Genomic DNA, 16623 nt, shown 5'->3' with positions numbered 1-16623 from the left:
AGCAAATTGGAGTCTGGAGTAAAAAGCATTAAGAGACATATTAAGAACATAGTAAAAGTTGCAAGCACTAGGAGCTTTGGTGGTTCGGAAACCTATTTTCAAAGTGGATTTAAAGTGTAATTTTTCAAATCCAATCATTTCTTAAAAGGTCGCAGGGTTTCTGGATGAACAAAGTAGCTGAGGAGCCTGCATCAGGAACCTACAACTCATTGTATAAAGAATTTTTCTCCTAATTTAAATACCTTTTAGTTTCTAATTGTTACCCTGTTAGTTTCTCAGGGTGCTTGGATCACACCCGCAATGTTCACACAGTGTCCATGTGACTCACAGTTGTATGTCGTTTCTCGGGGTCTTCATGTCCTGCAGAGACAAGGTCTGTCACTGGAGTGGGGCCACGGCTTTCACCCAGATTTCGGTCGCTGGAGTTGTTGAGCTGAGTCCCAGTCGGTTCCACTTGCTTGTTCGAATCACGTCCACCTTCGTCTTCAGACCCCGAAACTGGGAGGGGGCTGGGGGGTGTCTTCACATCACATCAGAATCTGTAATTCAGATGACCATCAAGAAACAGACTGGCAATATTCAGATAAAGTCCTGTGAGGTGCTTCACACCCGGCTTCTCTCCTGAACCCCACTTTTCAGAATGTAAATGGGTTGATGCAGATGACACACTAAGTCACATTTTATTTTCTGTTACCCCTTGGTAAACATACCAAAGTCAGATCTGTTATCAGCAGTCTTGTAAAAGGACTGTTGTCTTTCAGGCTAATAGAAAAAGCTCCTTACCTGTAGAAGTTGAGGTGGCAGGAGTGGGAGGTCACTGTAGCTGAGGTCTTGTCTTTGCAGTTCCAGGTTTTGGAATTTTTCCCAGGTGTGATTACACCGCAGGAGACACACAAGGCCATGAGGTTCAGAAAAAAGGAAGCGAAGCAGTTTTTGGTCTTGTTTCCTGTTTTAGGAATACAATAACTTAGATTTGCGCTTAGTACTGCTTAACTGAGCAATGAGGTTTGGCACCTTGTTGTGGTGATACCTGCAGTGTCTCACAATGGCCTTGAGCACACTTGGTGTGGAGTTTGCATGTTCTCCCATGTTCTGTCTGGGCGAACTGGTGTCTCTACATCGCAGCTCCATGTTTATTTTCTGTGTGCTCTACACTTAGCAGCCAATCATGTACCCCCATTTGTATTGCGCACCCCTGTAATGATAAAGATGAAAATATAAAAATTAAAGCTTAATTTTTGTTTCACATAGATTATATTAAGAAATGCAAATTTTATTCAGTATCGTATGCAAGATAAGAATAATATAGCACTCCATTTATTGGTGTGATCTTTTTATTGTAACTGTATCATTTGTGTTCTTTTGTACCTACGCTTATTGTAGATCTGCACAATCATGTCTCATAAAATAACTGTACGCTCTGTAATTACAGTAAACTAGAAGCAACAATCAAACTTCAGTATGATGGAGATTTGCGGGGATATTTATCAGGAGCTCCTCAACATACCTGAGAAAACTCATCCCTCATCAGTACTGGTGTCTGAGAGAATGTAGTGCACAAGCAAGGAAAATGTGATGGAATTGGAAGAACAGCGTAAATAAGAATAGTTTATTGCTATATGTACACCTACATTGGAATTCTGAATCGCGCTGATCTCACAGGACATACGCAGACGACACCACACAATGTACACATTACATTACAAACTGAATAAATAATAACAACAGGAACAATAAATATGTTGTGGAACATAAATATGTATTTGTGAGAAAAAACATGGTAGACCATGCAAAAAATGCATAGTGCAGATGTATATTGAGTCGGAGGCATTGTAGTTAGCTGTTGTGGATAAGTACTGCAGTGGGATAGAAGCTGGTCTTGAGTCTAGTGTTTCTTGCTTTAATAGTGTGGTACCACTTGTCAGAGCGCAAGGGGGAGAACAGTTTGTGGCTGGAATGTTGGGATCCTGAATGAAGGATTGTGCTTTATTGTGACAGTGGATGGCATGAGTCTCACTGATTGGTAAATCACATCCTATAAACCTCCGTGCCATTGCCACAACCCTTTGAAGTGCATTTCGTGCATTGTAGTATTGCTGTACCACACAGTGATGCCACTAGTGAGGACACTTTCTATGGTGCTGCGGTAAAAGTTCATGAGGAATTCTACAGAAAGTGCAGATGCTGTTGTGCCTTTTTCAGACTGGCTACAGTGTTGTGAGGCCAAGCCAAGTCAGTGGTGATCTGCAGGCCGTCAAACCTGAAGCAGCTGACAGTTTCCACTTCTGTGCCATCGATGCTGATTGGAGCGTGACTCCCTCTGGGTCTCCTGAAGTCCACAATGAGTTCTTTTGTCTTGCTGACATTCAGGGCCAGATTGTTGTCAAGGCACCATCTTGTAAGATGCTCCACCTCACTCCTGTATGTGGACTTTTTGTTGATCAGCCCAATAACAGTGGTGTCATCTGCAAACATTTGGTTGCTGCTGTAAGCGGCTATACATACATAGATGAATAAGGAGAATAGCCTAGGACTGAGACAGCAGCCTTGGGATGGTCTGGTGTTTCGGATCACTGTAGAGGAGATATTGTTGCCAATTTTCACCACCTGAGGTCTGCCTGTCAGATAATCCAGTATCCAGTTGCAGATAGAGTTGCATAAGCCCTGATTCCTGAGTTTTGGGACCAGTTTAAAGAGAATAATTGTGTTGAAGGCCGAGCTGTAATCCATTAACAGAATCCTAACATAGATGGCCTGCCTGTTTAAATGTTCTAGGCAGTATGTAGTGCTAGAAATATTGCATCATCAACTGACCTATTCGGCGGTAAGCAAACTCAAGTGGGTCAAAGGAGCGTGGGATAGTGCAATTTATATATGAAAATACTAAGCTTTCCAGACACTTCGTGACCACTGAAGTGAGTACCACTGTAATTGTTCAAACAAGTTATCTTGATCTTCTTGGGCAGTGGCACAGTTGTGGTTCTCTGGTTGTCCGCTTTACAGTTCATCAGAACGACAGAGTGTGCTTCTCTGATGTATGATATTGTTACAGATAGAAGGTTAAGAAAAAAGAGAATTAGTGAAAACAGATTGAGCTGGTTAATGACAAATTTAAACAATCATAATAAAAAAAATGTAAAGATTATGCCAAGAATACACCCGAGTGGGTGATAAAATTAGAGGGAACTGAAGTTTTTTTCTGGCACATGTTTGGTAAAGAAGTTATATATTAGAGGCAAACTGAGATAAACCTTTATTAACAGTGACACACTAAACAAAATAACACAACATACGAGATACTCTATATGTTTATATAATGATAAAAAAACAAATAACACTAAAAATTAAACACATGGACTTTGTTTCAAATGTGGACTCAAATAATAGTAATAGATGCTATGGTTAGAACACTTAATATACATTAGGACTAGGTGCCAGTACCTGGCCTCAGTTAATCTATGCAAATAACTTGTGGTGGTGAATAAGGAAATTTATAACAGGTGATGAATAATCCTGTGTATCTCTAAAAATCAGCTCCTAACAATAGTGGAAAAAATGATAAATCACTGTACGGGAGAACTATTGATGTAGCTCACAAATTGTATCTTTGCAACTGAAATGTAGCTTGTAAATTAATAAATGCAGTACAAAGCTTACTGGCCATGTTGTCCCTGAAATAATCCTTCAGAACCCACAAAAATATTTTTTAGTCTCATGAATTTCAGCATTAGATCATATATCATCTTTGATATGATTATAAATCTCTCTCCAATTACTTATGCTTATGTATCTCCTACTGACAAACACATTTTTCAGTCATCAAAAATATTTTCTAACCTCTGGCTGACCCCCAGTCCAAACCAGTTCATCTTCCTCAATGTTAAGTTCATTCTCAGATCCCTCTGATGCATCAAACTGACCAACATTCACAAACTTTACCAACCCGTCCACCTGCCTTTGCCAGTTGATAATCATTCATACTGAATGTCAAAATGTATCTCTTCTCCTACAGGTGTGTTACCATCCATTTCTTTGAGATAGTGAACGAGCTTTAAAACAAATTCATTGGAGGTAATTCAATACAAATAAATTATTTTGAAGGTTAAAATGAAATTTCACCTCCACACACCTCATTCATACCTGCCATGGCTGGAGTTCAGTGATGTCTGGGCATGTTCCATTCTTAAAAGGACCTTTTCCAGGGCCGCAGAGCAGCATGTGATGAAGAGCCAGTGCTACTGGGTACACAGCTTTGTACATGTTGTATGTTAACCGAGTCTTAACTGAGTCATATCATTATAAGTAGTTTGAATGATCTAATCATTCTGTGCTGCAGATGTGAGAGCACCATTCTCTATCGCTGACAGAATTAAAGAGCAGCCAAACGGTGTTTTGATTCACAACTTCCTCCAGAGCCAATGAGAATGAAAGAGATGTCTGCATCACTGGCAAATGTGATGATGACTGTTGCTGTACACTGCTTTATGTGAATGATAAATTTGTATTATTTTTTTCTTAAAGTACACCATGGGAATAATTTCAGTAAATTCAGTGCAGACATCAAACTTCTGAACTTTATTTCAAATGATCTATATTCCATATTTCCCATAGTCATCATCTCCAGCTATTACTTCAACCCAAGTCCAAGTCAAAATTTTTCAGTAATTTGGCCATTGCCCTGGCCTGAAAACATTCAAAGTAGCTGACCTAGAATGCAGATTACAAGTTTAGTCAGGTTCCTGTTGAAGGTGTTGACTAAAGGTCTCAGTTCATTCTGGAACAAGGAGATGAAACAATAATGCTGGAGTACACTCCATTTCTTTTCATCAGTGTTACTGATATAAGCAAGTACCTACCCTATTAATTTAGAAAAATGATGGAAATATGATTAATTTGACAGTGAAAATCAAGAATAAAAACATTCTTCCCAGGATTTTTAACAATGTCTTTGCCAGTGAGATGTGAAAATCATCTGTTTACTGAACTCTTTATTGTACCAAATTCCCAATGCAGCTTTCATCTGGTAGATTAAATTTCAAATCATTCTGGGAAGAATCACACTAATTTTAGATAATCTAATCACAGGTATGACTCACACAAGGAAATATTTTTCATAGAATTCTATGAGAGAAACAGAACAATCGAGAAAAGTGAATTTTAGTAGTTCGCTGTGTGGGAAATAAAGGTGTACAAGAAGGGACTGTGTAATTTACAAATTGCATATAAAAGGTACTTCCATGAAGAATTCCTAGCTCCTTCCCTGGATTCAGCTGCTGAAAGACTATCCTCCTAATCCTATACTGCATTCCCACCTGTAAGAGAACCTGCTGGATGACCTCCTCGCTGAAGGAATTTTAGAGACGTCGAGAGTTCTGGCAATAACTATGGATCCAGATGAGCTGGCATCCCCAGTAATGACAGGTACGCCTGGAGCTCGTTCACGCCTGGAGCCGGCCATGTCTCCCTCTCTCTTGTCAACAGGGCCAGGGCCTCCCTGAGAGCCACCAGCCATGTCAGACAGGTGACAGCAATGGCGTAACCCACTGTCATGTTCAGAAGAAGCTCACTGTTCTTCCACAGCAAACATCATCTCCTGTGTCAAGGCATCATTGCCTTTTCTTCTGCCAGTGGAATCCCCTGAAATACAAACTACAATTTCAAAGATAATTATTTCAGTAGTTCTTATAATTCAGCTTCACTGTTATGTATTTGTACAGTTGCTGTAGGATATTCCTGGATCTTCAAGAATGGTGAAAACAACCTCCAGTTATAATGTCTACTTATATACAGTATATATACTAAAGATAACCTCCCCTGAAGCTTACATGTGGATTCTTCTGGTTGGTACAATGTTCTAGAAGCAAAAATAAGAAATACAGTCAGAAATGTACAGCCAGAAAACTCTTCCTCCTCTTCGTGAGGAAGAGGGGATCTATGACAAAGAAAGAAACAAGAGAGTCAAAAAACTTCCCCTCAAACAAAACTAGGATCCTTTCTTATATAGCTTACCCAATACCTAAATCAAAGTGCTGTCCAATCAGCTATTAAAATCTGTAGCAGCAATGTGTAAGTAACTGACAGGATCTCTGAAGGCCAGAGGTAATTATATGACCTTTGAACCCAAATGAAAACAAGGATTTGTCTTTTTTGTGTTATTGGTTATAAACATGATTATCCAAGAATACACAAGCCCTGTCTGTGGATTCTGTCAAATACGCCTGCTGTGTTACAGAGGTACTACAGAATGTTTTCGCCATCATCAGGGAACACTTGGAGATGAAGAGCCAAATGTGTCCCTGTATGAAATGACTTGATCCTCAGTAGCTTGAAGATACTCTCAGTCAACAATAAACGCATAAATAACAGCGTGAATACACAGTTACAGAGAGATGTTTCATAATGAAAAAAAAAAACTGAATACACATTTAGTTTGAGATTCTTTTATTGAATGGTTTCAAGGCACGTGTTTTCTTTCACAGCTCTGTTTCTTCTGAGCCGACCTCAGCCCACAGGATGTACGAGCCCTCCTCAGAGGAGTCCGTGCTGCTGAAAGACTCCTGGGAGACATGCAGCTCATCTTCCTCGCCATCCTCTTGCCAGGAGGAGGGGGAAGGAATTGGCACTCCTGGAAGCTGCCAATCTATCTGCAAAGTGACCATGAGGACAAGAGAAGACATTGCTTGACAGGGGAATGTCAATAGGAAACCTGCTTTCTTCCACATCCTTTTTTACATGGCAATTTCAACAGCCCGCTCTCTTCCAAGAGAACCCTATGGCATCGACAGCTTTAATAAAGGGGCTTACTTTAGCAGAGGCTCCTGTGTCCTGTAGTTGAAGAGGCTCGGATTTTGGTCTGTTTCCGTTCCTCAACACTGAGAGGCCAATCAGTCCTGGGGCTGGGATGTCATTACCAACTAGAGGCATCGGTTGTGTTGGTAACATTTGAAATGGTTCAATTGTCTGTAATAAAAAAAATTAACATATGTAAAAAACACCCAGACTCTCTGGCAGAGACAGTAACGATACACAGACTTGCAGTTACAGGGAGTCCCGGCAGCACTGTGACTCTCTCACTCACTGGAGGCGGTGCAGTAACTGGCCTGATGGTCTTCTTGACAGGAACATCAGCCCACTTCGTGGTCGGGGGTCTCTCATTAGCCCGTGGAGCCTCTGGCGACACTGGCCTTGGAAACTGTTCAACTGGCTGTGGGTTTAGGAAAGAAGGCCAATGGGTAAGTTGTACATCTCATAGATATATATATATAGTATAGGCATGTTTTTTATTTATTCTCTAGCTGTTCATATGAACCCTTGTTTTTTCAAGAGCTTCAAGTGTTGAAGACAAAGTTTGTCCTTTTCATTGATAATTTCTTAAACAATTTGAAATAATATAGGACATCACTGGTATTGACCTCATTGGGGCAGCTATTGCCAGTTTTCTACCTTTCAGTTTGACCACTAACTTAGACAATCTGAAGAAATTTTGGCTCTGGAGTAAAAAGCATTAAGGGACATATTAAGAACATTGCAGAAGTTGTAAGCACTAGGAATGTAAAATGTATTTTTTCTATTTCTAGAAAACTATTAGTTTCTAATTGTTACCCTTTTTCTACCTGTTAGTTTCTCAGGGTACTTGGATCACACCCGCAATGTTCACACAGTGCCCATGTGACTCACAGTTGTGTGTCCTTTTTCAGGGTCTTTATGTCCTGCAGAGACAGGATCTTTCACTGGAGTGGGGCTGCTGGAGTTGTTAGGCTGAATCCCAGTCGGTTCCGCTTGCTTGTTCGAGACTGATAGGGGGCTGGGGGGTGTCTTCACATCAGAGTCTGTAATTCAGATGACCATCAAGAAACAGACTGGAAATATTCAGATAAATTCCTGTGAGGTGCTTCACACCCGGCTTGTCTCCTGAACCCCACTTTTCAGAAAGTAAACAGGTTGATGGAGAGGACACACTAAGTCACATCTTATTTTCTGTTACCCCTGGGTAAACATATCAAAGTCAGATCTGTTATCAGCAGTCTTGTAAAAGGACTGTTGTCTTTCAGGCTAATAGAAAAAGCTCCTTACCAGTAGAAGCTGGGGTGGCAGGAGTAGCCGTGGTCTTCTCTTTGCGGTTGCGGGTTTTGGAATTAGGCCCGGGGGTGACTCCACCGCAGCAGACACACAGGGCCATGATGTGAAGAAAAAAAGAAGCAAAACAGTTTTTGTTCTTGTTTCCTGGACGCCTTCTCTTTTTCTTTTTTTTCCAGGCACATTCATGGTCACCTGGGGAGGTAACTGGTGGGCCTCTGGCCTTCCAGGCCTGTGGCCCCCTTGGGTCACTCTGACATTGACCCATAGAGCAAAGAAGCTAACGAAAGACCTACTTTGTAATCCAAAAGAAGGCAAGTGCAGGGCTGTCCACAATTAAATGTGACCAATCCTCACATGTAAGAGGGTGACCCCCTTTTATAGGCTTGTGATAGTGTAAGAATTCCGCTGTCACCTGGAATAACATTCTGATGCGTTCATATTGCCAAGCATTAGTGTGATGTCATAACTCACCTCATAAAGCTGTTTATATCACTGTTCACTGTTTGCAGCAACCCTTTCAGTATTAAATATTCAAAAGCCTTTCAATTACTTCGATTTGTGCTTAACACTGTTAACTGAGTGATAATATTCGACTCCTTGTTGTGGTGATTCCACCGCAAACATCATCTCCTGTGTCAAGGCATCATTGCCTTTTCTTCTGCCAGCGGAATCCCCTGAAATACAAACTACAATTTCAAAGATAATTATTTCAGTAGTTCTTATAATTCAGCTTCATTGTTATGTGCTTGTACAGTTGCTGTAGGATATTCCTGGATCTGTAAGAATGGTGAAAACAACCTCCAGTTATAATGTCTACTTATATACAGTATATATACTAAAGATAACCTCCCCTGAAGCTTACATGTGGATTCTTCTGCTTGGTACAATGTTCTAGAAGCAAAAATAAGAAATACAGTCAGAAATGTACAGCCAGAAAACTCTTCCTCCTCTTCGTGAGGAAGAGGGGATCTATGACAAAGAAAGAAACAGAGAGTCAAAAAACTTCCCCTCAAACAAAACTAGGATCCTTTCTTATATAGCTTACCCAATACCTAAATCAAAGTGCTGTCCAATCAGCTATTAAAATCTGTAGCAGCAATGTGTAAGTAACTGACAGGATCTCTGAAGGCCAGAGGTAATTATATGACCTTTGAACCCAAATGAAAACAAGGATTTGTCTTTTTTGTGTTATTGGTTATAAACATGATTATCCAAGAATACACAAGCCCTGTCTGTGGATTCTGTCAAATACGCCTGCTGTGTTACAGAGGTACTACAGAATGTTTTCGCCATCATCAGGGAACACTTGGAGATGGAGAGCCAAATGTGTCCCTGTATGAAATGACTTGATCCTCAGTAGCTTGAAGATACTCTCAGTCAACAATAAACGCATAAATAACAGCGTGAATACACAGTTACAGAGAGATGAAAAAAAAAACTGAATACACATTTAGTTTGAGATTCTTTTATTAAATGGTTTCAAGGCACGTGTTTTGTTTCACAGCTCTGTTTCTTCTGAGCCGACCTCAGCCCACAGGATGTACGAGCCCTCCTCAGAGGAGTCCGTGCTGCTGAAAGTCTCCTGGGAGACATGCAGCTCATCTTCCTCGCCATCCTCTTGCCAGGAGGAGGGGGAAGGAATAGGCACTCCTGGAAGCTGCCAATCTATCTGCAAAGTGACCAGGAAGACAAGAGAAGACATTGCTTGACAGGGGAATGTCAATAGGAAACCTGCTTTCTTCCACATCCTTTTTTACATGGCAATTTCAACAGCCCGCTCTCTTCCAAGAGAACCCTATGGCATCGACAGCTTTAATTAAGGGGCTTACTTTAGCAGAGGCTCCTGTGTCCTGTAGTTGAAGAGGCTCGGATTTTGGTCTGTTTCCGTTCCTCAACACTGAGAGGCCAATCAGTCTTGGGGCTGGGATGTCATTACCAACTAGAGGCAACGGTTGTGTTGGTAACATTTGAAATGGTTCAATTGTCTGTGATAAAAAAAAAAAATTCACATATGTAAAAAAGCACACAGACTCTCTGGCAGAGACAGTAACGATACACAGACTTGCAGTTACAGGGAGTCCCGGCAGCACTGTGACTCTCTCACTCACTGGAGGCGGTGCAGTAACTGGCCTGATGGGCTTCTTGACTGGAACATCAGCCCACTTCGTGGTCGGGGGTCTCTCATTAGCCCGTGGAGCCTCTGGCGACACTGGCCTTGGAAACTGTTCAACTGGCTGTGGGTTTAGGAAAGAAGGCCAATGGGTAAGGTGTACATCTCATAGATATATATAGCATAGGCATGTTTTTTATTTATTCTCTAGCTGTTCATATGAACCCTTGTTTTTTCAAGAGCTTCAAGTGTTGAAGACAAAGTTTGTCCTTTTCATAGCTAATTTCTTAAACAATTTGAAATAATATAGGACATCACTGGTATTGACCTCATTGGGGCAGCTATTGCCAGTTTTCTACCTTTCAGTTTGACCACTGACTTAGAAAATCTGAAGCAATTTTGGCTCTGGAGTAAAAAGCATTAAGGACATATTCAGAACATTGCAGAAGTTGCAAGCACTAGGAGCCTGTTAGGCCTGCCTTGGTGGTTTGGAAACCTACAGTATATTCTAAGTGAATGTAAAATGTATTTTTTCTATTTCTAGAAAACTATTAGTTTCTAATTGTTACCCTTTTTCTACCTGTTAGTTTCTCAGGGTACTTGGATCACACCCGCAATGTTCACACAGTGCCCATGTGACTCACAGTTGTGTGTCCTTTTTCAGGGTCTTTATGTCCTGCAGAGACAGGTTCTGTCACTGGAGTGGGGCCGCTGGAGTTGTTAGGCTGAATCCCAGTCGGTTCCGCTTGCTTGTTCAAGACTGATAGGGAGCTGGGGGGTGTCTTCACATCAGAGTCTGTAATTCAGATGACCATCAAGAGACAGACTGGAAATATTCAGATAAATTCCTGTGAGGTGCTTCACACCCGGCTTGTCTCCTGAACCCCACTTTTCAGAAAGTAAACGGGTTGATGCAGAGGACACACTAAGTCACATTTTATTTTCTGTTACCCCTGGGTAAACATATCAAAGTCAGATCTGTTATCAGCAGTCTTGTAAAAGGACTGTTGTCTTTCAGGCTAATAGAAAGAGCTCCTTACCAGTAGAAGCTGAGGTGGCAGGAGTAGCCGTGGTCTTCTCTCTGCGGTTGCGGGTTTTGGAATTAGGCCCGGGGGTGACTCCACCGCAGCAGACACACAGGGCCATGATGTGAAGAAAAAAAGAAGCGAAACAGTTTTTGTTCTTGTTTCCTGGACGCCTTCTCTTTTTCCTTTTTTTCCAGGCACATTCATGGTCACCTGGGGAGGTAACTGGTGGGTCTCTGGCCTTCCAGGCCTGTGGCCCCCTTGGGTCACTCTGACATTGACCCATAGAGCAAAGGAGGTAACGAAAGACCTACTTTGTAATCCAAAAGTAGGTAAGTGCAGGGCTGTCCACAATTAAATGTGACCAATCCTCACATGTAAGAGGGTGACCCCCTTTTATAGGCTTGTGATAGTGTAAGAATTCCGCTGTCACCTGGAATAACATTCTGATGCGTTCATATTGCCAAGCATTAGTGTGATGTCATAACTCACCTCATAAAGCTGTTTATATCACTGTTCACTGTTTGCAGCAACCCTTTCAGTATTAAATATTCAAAAGCCTTTCAATTACTTCGATTTGTGCTTAACACTGTTAACTGAGCGATAATATTCGACTCCTTGTTGTGGTGATTCCACCGCAAACATCATCTCCTGTGTCAAGGCATCATTGCCTTTTCTTCTGCCAGCGGAATCCCCTGAAATACAAACTACAATTTCAAAGATAATTATTTCAGTAGTTCTTATAATTCAGCTTCATTGTTATGTGCTTGTACAGTTGCTGTAGGATATTCCTGGATCTGTAAGAATGGTGAAAACAACCTCCAGTTATAATGTCTACTTATATACAGTATATATACTAAAGATAACCTCCCCTGAAGCTTACATGTGGATTCTTCTGCTTGGTACAATGTTCTAGAAGCAAAAATAAGAAATACAGTCAGAAATGTACAGCCAGAAAACTCTTCCTCCTCTTCGTGAGGAAGAGGGGATCTATGACAAAGAAAGAAACAGAGAGTCAAAAAACTTCCCCTCAAACAAAACTAGGATCCTTTCTTATATAGCTTACCCAATACCTAAATCAAAGTGCTGTCCAGTCAGCTATTAAAATCTGTAGCAGCAATGTGTAAGTAACTGACAGGATCTCTGAAGGCCAGAGGTAATTATATGACCTTTGAACCCAAATGAAAACAAGGATTTGTCTTTTTTGTGTTATTGGTTATAAACATGATTATCCAAGAATACACAAGCCCTGTCTGTGGATTCTGTCAAATACGCCTGCTGTGTTACAGAGGTACTACAGAATGTTTTCGCCATCATCAGGGAACACTTGGAGATGAAGAGCCAAATGTGTCCCTGTATGAAATGACTTGATCCTCAGTAGCTTGAAGATACTCTCAGTCAACAATAAATGCATAAATAACAGCGTGAATACACAGTTACAGAGAGATGTTTCATAATGAAAAAAAAAACTGAATACACATTTAGTTTGAGATTCTTTTATTAAATGGTTTCAAGGCACGTGTTTTCTTTCACAGCTCTGTTTCTTCTGAGCCGACCTCAGCCCACAGGATGTACGAGCCCTCCTCAGAGGAGTCCGTGCTGCTGAAAGTCTCCTGGGAGACATGCAGCTCATCTTCCTCGCCATCCTCTTGCCAGGAGGAGGGGGAAGGAATAGGCACTCCTGGAAGCTGCCAATCTATCTGCAAAGTGACCAGGAAGACAAGAGAAGACATTGCTTGACAGGGGAATGTCAATAGGAAACCTGCTTTCTTCCACATCCTTTTTTACATGGCAATTTCAACAGCCCGCTCTCTTCCAAGAGAACCCTATGGCATCGACAGCTTTAATAAAGGGGCTTACTTTAGCAGAGGGTCCTGTGTCCTGTAGTTGAAGAGGCTCTGATTTTGGTCTGTTTCCGTTCCTCAACACTGAGAGGCCAATCAGTCCTGGGGCTGGGATGTCATTACCAACTAGAGGCAACGGTTGTGTTGGTAACATTTGAAATGGTTCAATTGTCTGTGATAAAAAAAAAAAATCACATATGTAAAAAAGCACACAGACTCTCTGGCAGAGACAGTAACGATACACAGACTTGCAGTAGCAGGGAGTCCCGGCAGCACTGTGACTCTCTCACTCACTGGAGGCGGTGCAGTAACTGGCCTGATGGTCTTCTTGACAGGAACATCAGCCCACTTCGTGGTCGGGGGTCTCTCATTAGCTCCTGGAGCCTCTGGCGACACTGGCTTTGGAAACTGTTCAACTGGCTGTGTGTTTTATGAAAGAAGGCCCATGGGTAAGGTGTACATCTCATAGATATATATATAGCATAGGCATGTTTTTTATTTATTCTCTAGCTGTTCATATGAACCCTTGTTTTTTCAAGAGCTTCAAGTGTTGAAGACAAAGTTTGTCCTTTTCATTGATAATTTCTTAAACAATTTGAAATAATATAGGACATCACTGGTATTGACCTCATTGGGGCAGCTATTGCCAGTTTTCTACCTTTCAGTTTGACCACTGACTTAGACAATCTGAAGCAATTTTGGCTCTGGAGTTTAAAGCATTAAGGGACATATTAAGAACATTGCAGAAGTTGCAAGCACTAGGAATGTAAAATGTATTTTTTCTATTTCTAGAAAACTATTAGTTTCTAATTGTTACTCCTTTTCTACCTGTTAGTTTCTCAGGGTACTTGGATCACACCCGCAATGTTCACACAGTGCCCATGTGACTCACAGTTGTGTGTCCTTTTTCAGGGTCTTTATGTCCTGCAGAGACAGGGTCTGTCACTGGAGTGGGGCTGCTGGAGTTGTTAGGCTGAATCCCAGTCGGTTCCGCTTGCTTGTTCGAGACTGATAGGGGGCTGGGGGGTGTCTTCACATCAGAGTCTGTAATTCAGATGACCATCAAGAAACAGACTGGAAATATTCAGATACATTCCTGTGAGGTGCTTCACACCCGGCTTGTCTCCTGAACCCCACTTTTCAGAATGTAAACGGATTGATGCAGATGACACACTAAGTCACATTGTATTTTCTGTTACCCTTTGGTAAACATATCAAAGTCAGATCTGTTATCAGAAGTCTTGTAAAAGGATTGTTGTCTTTCAGGCTAATAGAAAAAGCTCCTTACCAGTAGAAGCTGGGGTGGCAGGAGTAGCCGTGGTCTTCTCTTTGCGGTTGCGGGTTTTGGAATTAGGCCCGGGGGTGACTCCACCGCAGCAGACACACAGGGCCATGATGTGAAGAAAAAAAGAAGCGAAACAGTTTTTGTTCTTGTTTCCTGGACGCCTTCTCTTTTTCCTTTTTTTCCAGGCACATTCATGGTCACCTGGGGAGGTAACTGGTGGGCCTCTGGCCTTCCAGGCCTGTGGCCCCCTTGGGTCACTCTGACATTGACCCATAGAGCAAAGAAGCTAACGAAAGACCTACTTTGTAATCCAAAGAAGGTAAGTGCAGGGCTGTCCACAATTAAATGTGACCAATCCTCACATGTAAGAGGGTGACCCCCTTTTATAGGCTTGTGATAGTGTAAGAATTCCGCTGTCACCTGGAATAACATTCTGATGCGTTCATGTTGCCAAGCATTAGTGTGATGTCATAACTTCATTAATCTGTTTATATCACTGTTCACTGTTTGCAGCAACCCTTTCAGTATTAAATATTCAAAAGCCTTTCAATTACTTCGAGTTGTGCTTCATACTGTTAACTGAGCGATAATATTTGACTCCTTGTTGTGGTGATTCATGCACTGTCAGACACAATGCCTGTGTTTGGCATGGAACACACTTGGTGTAGAGTTTGCATGTTCTGCCTGGGTTAATGGCTGTCTCTGAATTCCTGCTCCACGTTTTTCTGTGTGCTCTACACTGAACAGCTGATTAGACTGTAGCCCTGCTTGTGTTGTCAGACCACTATTTGATAAGGTGACGATATAAATATGGAAGCTTGATTATATTTCACATATTGAGATTATATAAAGAAATTCAATTTTTATTAAGTATTGGATGCAGGGCAGTAATAATATAGCTGACCACTTATTACTGTAGCATGATCATCGTATTGTAACTGTATCCAGTTTAGTGTAATAGTGCTCCAATTTCCTCCTGCAGTTCAACGATACTGGTAAGTTAATTGGCTTCTAGGAATGTTGATCATGTGTGAGTGTGTTTGTGTCTGTATGCTTTGCAATGAATGTCCTGTCCAATATGTCCAGTGTGTATCCTGCCTTGCGCCTGTTGCTTGTTGGATAGGCTCTGGCTCTACCTGAATGGAAAGAAGCTGTTAGAAATTGTATGAACATAATATACAAATTCAAAGTTAAAGAGTACAAATACAAAACATATCTATACATTTACACTTAAGCTGGTAAATATTGAAAATAATAGATGTTTTATCTCATTAAGTAGAATTTGAAATTGTTGGTATTGGGCTTTGGAAACTTTTGCCAGGAATTATAATGGCATCAACAGTGCACATCTCAAAGCAGATTCGATTTACACATGTAGGTAGTAAGAATGTGTTCAAATGTATATGTTTATAATGCTACTATAACGTTGATGCCTAACAGCTCTTGGGTCCTTGGTTCAATTCTGTATTGAGTGCTAGCGCCCTCCTGTGGAGTTTGAATGCTCTCCTTGTGGTCACTTGGGTTTAAGCCTTGGATTCTCCCACACCCCAAGATACACACACTCACCCTGTGTGACAGAGCAGTCGCTGATACACTTGAAGCAGTAAATGCTTTGTGACTTTCCTTTGCACAGCTACAGTAGCAGTCCAGTGTTTTTTGGTGCTGCAAAGACCTTGTAAAAGAAGGACCCACACTAGAGGCCATTATAGGTCTGCAAGCCTGGACAGAAGAGAGCGCCATTTGTAATTTTTGATCTGATAAATGCCTATAATGAATTGTACTACTCTCCTGTAGTGTTAGTGTATGCATGTCATTTACGCTCTCTGCATATATGGATATGGTTTGTTTCATGTATTGTGTTATTTTTATGTTTTATTGTCTGTTTTAGAACCAGGGCATATGAAAGAGATGCTGAGAAGCAGAGCAAAGGGGCATTTTGAGAGCATTTGACTGACAGTTTGCTGTGCAATATAGGAGGAACAGTGGTGGTAACCCACAATTGGTTTATTATTTTGTTTTGTTTTTTGTTACCCAGTCTTTTGTTATTTGTATTTTGCTGACCCTTGTTTTATGAATTTAATTTTTGTTGGTTTTTTTTTTGTTCCTGTTTGCTGTGACTGAAAGACACCTTGAAGTTGCTGAGGTCCTATCAAGAGCCACAATCTTAAAAAAATCTATCCTTTCTTGTCCTGGAACCTTTTTTAATCTTTTGATTCTGGTCTGACTCAGTGAAGAAAAACACATCCTGGTCTACACTACCCACACAGAAAAGCTTCTTTG

At 41.2% G+C, this 16623-nt stretch overlaps 3 protein-coding genes across 3 annotated transcripts; all 3 read right to left on the bottom strand.

The window, feature by feature from the left end:
* Window positions 1-6424: 6424 nt before the first annotated feature.
* On the bottom strand, window positions 6425-8473 carry LOC148674835 (uncharacterized). Its single transcript, XM_088627183.1, has 5 exons — window positions 8074-8473; window positions 7678-7829; window positions 7079-7204; window positions 6805-6960; window positions 6425-6644 (listed from the first exon to the last, which is right to left on the bottom strand). Exons 1-5 carry the CDS (start codon window positions 8342-8344, stop codon window positions 6474-6476), a joined length of 876 nt encoding a protein of 291 aa, XP_088483309.1. The 5' UTR covers window positions 8345-8473; the 3' UTR covers window positions 6425-6473.
* A 1055-nt stretch (window positions 8474-9528) lies between these two features.
* LOC148674834 (uncharacterized) lies at window positions 9529-11515 on the bottom strand. The gene is made up of 5 exons (XM_088627181.1): window positions 11230-11515; window positions 10834-10985; window positions 10188-10313; window positions 9909-10064; window positions 9529-9748 (listed from the first exon to the last, which is right to left on the bottom strand). Exons 1-5 carry the CDS (start codon window positions 11498-11500, stop codon window positions 9578-9580), a joined length of 876 nt encoding a protein of 291 aa, XP_088483307.1. The 5' UTR covers window positions 11501-11515; the 3' UTR covers window positions 9529-9577.
* Window positions 11516-12694: 1179 nt separating this feature from the next.
* LOC148674833 (uncharacterized) lies at window positions 12695-14689 on the bottom strand. Its single transcript, XM_088627180.1, has 5 exons — window positions 14347-14689; window positions 13951-14102; window positions 13353-13478; window positions 13075-13230; window positions 12695-12914 (listed from the first exon to the last, which is right to left on the bottom strand). The coding sequence occupies exons 1-5, from the start codon at window positions 14615-14617 to the stop codon at window positions 12744-12746; spliced, it is 876 nt and encodes a 291-aa protein (XP_088483306.1). The 5' UTR covers window positions 14618-14689; the 3' UTR covers window positions 12695-12743.
* Window positions 14690-16623: the final 1934 nt, after the last annotated feature.

Source organism: Lepisosteus platostomus, chromosome 3, assembly GCF_059453375.1.
Source record: "Lepisosteus platostomus isolate fLepPlt1 chromosome 3, fLepPlt1.hap1, whole genome shotgun sequence".
NCBI lineage: Eukaryota > Metazoa > Chordata > Actinopteri > Semionotiformes > Lepisosteidae > Lepisosteus > Lepisosteus platostomus.
The sequence above is the reverse complement of the archived record's forward strand: the minus strand, read 5'-3'. Positions and strand labels throughout refer to the sequence as shown.

What these genes read in the sequence shown, in the direction of transcription:
- LOC148674835 (XM_088627183.1), bottom strand. Translation starts at nt 8,344, where the DNA reads ATGGGTCAATGTCAGAGTGACCCAAGGGGGCCACAGGCCTGGAAGGCC. An exon ending in TGCCACCCCAGCTTCTACTG is followed by an intron (nt 7,830 to 8,073) that starts GTAAGGAGCTTT and finishes TCTGAATTACAG; the next exon opens with ACTCTGATGTGAAGACACCC. An exon ending in CAGTTACTGCACCGCCTCCA is followed by an intron (nt 6,961 to 7,078) that starts GTGAGTGAGAGA and finishes TTTTTATTACAG; the next exon opens with ACAATTGAACCATTTCAAAT.
- LOC148674834 (XM_088627181.1), bottom strand. Translation starts at nt 11,500, where the DNA reads ATGGGTCAATGTCAGAGTGACCCAAGGGGGCCACAGGCCTGGAAGGCC. An exon ending in TGCCACCTCAGCTTCTACTG is followed by an intron (nt 10,986 to 11,229) that starts GTAAGGAGCTCT and finishes TCTGAATTACAG; the next exon opens with ACTCTGATGTGAAGACACCC. An exon ending in CTGAAAAAGGACACACAACT is followed by an intron (nt 10,314 to 10,833) that starts GTGAGTCACATG and finishes CTAAACCCACAG; the next exon opens with CCAGTTGAACAGTTTCCAAG.
- LOC148674833 (XM_088627180.1), bottom strand. Translation starts at nt 14,617, where the DNA reads ATGGGTCAATGTCAGAGTGACCCAAGGGGGCCACAGGCCTGGAAGGCC. An exon ending in TGCCACCCCAGCTTCTACTG is followed by an intron (nt 14,103 to 14,346) that starts GTAAGGAGCTTT and finishes TCTGAATTACAG; the next exon opens with ACTCTGATGTGAAGACACCC. An exon ending in ACACAGGACCCTCTGCTAAA is followed by an intron (nt 12,915 to 13,074) that starts GTAAGCCCCTTT and finishes GTCACTTTGCAG; the next exon opens with ATAGATTGGCAGCTTCCAGG.